Source organism: Capsicum annuum, unplaced genomic scaffold (genome assembly GCF_002878395.1).
Source record: "Capsicum annuum cultivar UCD-10X-F1 unplaced genomic scaffold, UCD10Xv1.1 ctg5053, whole genome shotgun sequence".
NCBI classification, from domain to species: domain Eukaryota; kingdom Viridiplantae; phylum Streptophyta; class Magnoliopsida; order Solanales; family Solanaceae; genus Capsicum; species Capsicum annuum.
In genome coordinates this window covers 1-3968 of record NW_025858407.1, presented here as the reverse complement: position 1 = coordinate 3968, position 3968 = coordinate 1, and the positions used below count along the sequence as shown (strand labels likewise).

At 32.8% G+C, this 3968-nt stretch overlaps 1 protein-coding gene across 1 annotated transcript; it reads right to left on the bottom strand.

The window, feature by feature from the left end:
• Nucleotides 1-514: 514 nt before the first annotated feature.
• Nucleotides 515-2103, bottom strand: LOC124892777 (putative WEB family protein At1g65010, chloroplastic). Its single transcript, XM_047403984.1, has 2 exons — nucleotides 1357-2103; nucleotides 515-817 (listed from the first exon to the last, which is right to left on the bottom strand). Exons 1-2 carry the CDS (start codon nucleotides 2101-2103, stop codon nucleotides 515-517), a joined length of 1050 nt encoding a protein of 349 aa, XP_047259940.1.
• Between the last annotated feature and the right edge of the window lie 1865 nt (nucleotides 2104-3968).

Genomic DNA, 3968 nt, shown 5'->3' with positions numbered 1-3968 from the left:
TGCTTTTTGTAGCTACCCAGTGACAACCTTAGTGAAAGAATACATCAATAAGAAGTTAACTCAGTAAGCTTAATGAGCTTTCCCCTGCAAGGAATGAAAGTGTGGATGACCCGACATCAAATATATGATTGTTATTATACATACGATCTCCATACAACAGAAACAACATACCCGATGTATATTCGGGCAGAATATATGCAAACCATACCTCTACCTCATAGAAGAGAAGAAAATGGTAGCACCAATCCTCACTAAATACTTCATAAGACAAAAAACAGCCAATACTTACAAATCCAAATGAAGCAAAAGAAGTTCACTGTCTTGATCACCAGCAAGTAAAAGAAATGTTTACAATTGGAAATTCAAAAAGGTTGCAAAAGAAAGAAGCAAACTTTCTATTTAACAAGTATCAAAGGGGGGAAAGAACAAGAGTAAAACCAGTAAGTATACGAGAAGTATGAACACTATAGTTAATGAACAAAATATGAATTGTAGTTTGACCATTTAGCATCCATCACTCCAACAGAGAATCAGGACTTGCAAGAAGGTCGAAAGGTTTGCCTATCGAGTCTCTCAAGATTGTGATTTGACCCTCTCTCATAAGAAAGTCTTTGTCGAGGGCATCTACCTTCCTTTTCAACATGTTGATCTCATAATTAAATAGCATGTTCATCTCACTGTAGCTCTTAATTTCCTCCCACATGAAATCCTTCTCCTGAAACACTTTTGGTGGTATCGCCTTCACAACGCCAAGTTCCTTCATGCATTCTTGCAAATCATTTGTGAGCTGGTTGATATTTTCGTCCTTTTTTAGCACCTGCCAGAATCAACCGTAAACCATGAAAAACAAGAAAGATACAAAGATCACCTTTAACATTTCATCAGAAATTCAAAACAAACTCATAGCCTAGAAGTTCAACCAAATCATGAATCCTTTTTAACTGTTAAAATTCACAGTAGAGAACTCGTGAGCTTGTCAAAGAATTAAGTCAGATGAATGAGCAAACTTACCGAAACCCCTTCGGGTAACTTTACCACATCAGAGCACAATCAGATAAATGGGTTTGAGGATATCACAAATTTTATCATGTTCTTGGTTGGTTCAAGTTATTACACATTAAGGCGATCAGATATTTCACAGAAGACTACTACATGCCAGTAACTCATGTATACAAGTTCATAAAGAAAACCGTGAACTTCAGATGGAACAAAGATGAACCTAAAATCAAACAGAAGTAGAAAGCTAATGCACAGAGAGTAACATGCGAACAGGCTATCATATATGAAGACGAGGTATCCAAAGTTGAAAAATAAAAACTATTCTGTTGCAACGAGATCTTAACATTGCCTGCTTACCTGAAGCTCGATATATTTCAACTTGGGTGTGGCATAAGAAAGAGAGTCCAGCGCATTTTGCACTTCACATTTGAGGATGTCGTTACCTCTAACTATTGCGGCTAGATCAGCCTGAAGTTGCTTTATGTCCATCTCCTCGGAATAGAGCTTCTCCCTTAGCATAGTTGTCAGCAAAGTCTCCGATTTAAGCTCTTTAACCTTTTCCTTGTAGTTTTCCCGGACATAATCTCTATTGTCTTGAGCTACTCTATATTCCACTTGTAACTGAGTGAGCTGCTGCCTTAGATTTTTATTCTCCTCTGACACTTGCTCTATTCTCTTAGACAAATCTTCAAGGTGTTTCTCCGAAAATGACATCTTGATTCTATTATCTACTTTCTTCTCATTAAATGAAGAGACTTCTCTTTGTAGAGAGACATTCTGCTCTGCAAGCTCACTCGCCCTTTCACGGAGTCTATGTTGTTCAATTTGGTATTTCTCAAGTTTTAGAGACCAATCGCTGGATCTTATATCCAACTCCTTTTCCAGTACTGATTGTAACTCATTCTTTTCTGTCTCCAATCTTAGTGTCCGTGAATCTAGTTCTGCCTGTAATATGCTGGCTTCTTCCTTAGCAGAAGCCCTTTCAGCAACTTGATTCCATAGCATGCTTGAAACTTCAGAAGCCATTTGTACCTTGTCCTTTGTCAATCTTCTAATAGTCCGAATCAACACTGGAACGCTAAGGTCTCTGCCGTGAACAAACATTTGTCATTACTTTGGACAAGAAAATGCAAATTAAAACATCAGTTTAAGTGTGAAAAAGGAAGCTACAGCAAAATGATATGCATACCGGCTTGAATCACGACCAGATTTCTTAGGATGAACTTTCTTACTATGACCATGGGGAGATTTGCTCAGATCCGTGAAATTATTTTTTCCTGACCCACTGACAATGAAACACTCCTCCAAAAAGAAACTTCCTTGGACTTTAATGGTGGTGAAGGGGTCTTGTTTGCATTATTAGTTGATGATCGAAAAAAGAAGAAGTTGTTCTTCATCATCTCTATGTATGGAGACTGTACATGAATCAAGCTAGTGTCCATGAGATTTCAAAGGACAAAGCAAAACACTCATAAACAGCCACTCACAAATCATTATCCATTCATGAAAATAATGCAAGCAACTAAATACTTATGAGACAAAGCAAAACATCTCTCTTTCTACATGCTTCTTCTTCAACAACAACATACGTAACCCCTACCTTGGCAAGTAGAAAATTTGTTTCCCATAAATCCTCGGCAAGGAAAGCAAAAACACGAGGATATTAACAACAGTAGCAGGTAATAAAACAGAGGTATACGATACAACAAGTAGAAAACAAAAATATATACTAATACTACTACTAGAAGAGACATGACGCTAAACTATTTACTATTAGTCTTCTACTGAAAATTAATAAAATACCCCACAAACAAATAGCACAAGAACAATTCAAAGAACTTATCAAATCCTTCTGATCAAACAAATAATCATGGTAAATAATTAAAAAAAAAAAGAGAAATTACTGAATCAAAGAGTTGAAAGAGTAAGAGCCGGCAAAAGGTTGTCAGAATCTGTAGGATTCTTGTCATTTTTTCTTGAAATGTAAAAACAGCAAAAGACTACAATGGAGAAAACTTTTTTTTTCTGTGTCTTTCATTCATCATCGTACAATGCATATATACAACTAACAAGTATCTGTAAATTGCAAGTAAATATTTACAAGGATCTGTATATGGCAAGTGAATATTTACAAGGATCCAGAAATATGGCAAGTGAATATTTACATACTCATAATGAAAAAACTTGAGAAATACCCATTAGAGAGAGAGAGAAGAAAAGTGTAACAAATATTTTGTGTTATTCAATGGCTATAAATAGTCATATGAGGTCAAATTTTCCATATAATAGAAATAAAATTTAAACTATAAATTAACTTTTTCAAATTAGCACACAAATTAATTTAAATTATGAAATTTAAGATATTTATTTTTTCAAAATTCAACTTTTCCATATAAACATCACCGAATTGATATAAACAATATTTTGAAACGTGATAAATTAATTAAATAACCCAAAAATATTGGAATATTGTATTTCTTTTATCTCCACATCTTTTTTTAATAGAGAATAATACTAAAGTCATACAGTAATCTCCTTTCTTTTTATAGTCTAAACTTACCATTTAAAAATTGTTTCATTTGAATTAATAAGATCATAGTAGATTGTACAAAATCAGTTAATATATGATATATATTTCCATTAAATAAATAAAGTACGATATAATTTTAATAAGACTATACAATCAACTAATTAATTTCACTTAATTAGATTAAATTTTATGATCATAATATATAGACTAAAGTTTCCTTAAATTTAAAGTTGTAAATTTCAAATATGTTTATGGCTAAAGTAGTAGTCAATGTTCATTGTTTTTTTTAATCAATATATGTATATCAATTACGGAACTTTGCATATATTATTTATTAAATTAATTGTCAATATTAACTTATTTTTACCGCAATTAAATCTTATTAGTTTGATAAAAACAAAATTATTATTAATTTTATATATTTGTTAACCATAAATTT

Bases quoted from the DNA above. Each gene is read 5' to 3' on its own strand.
- LOC124892777 (XM_047403984.1), bottom strand. From the start codon at position 2,103: ATGTTTGTTCACGGCAGAGACCTTAGCGTTCCAGTGTTGATTCGGACT. The intron at 818-1,356 runs GTAAGCAGGCAA...TGATTCTGGCAG, and splicing joins TGAAATATATCGAGCTTCAG to GTGCTAAAAAAGGACGAAAA.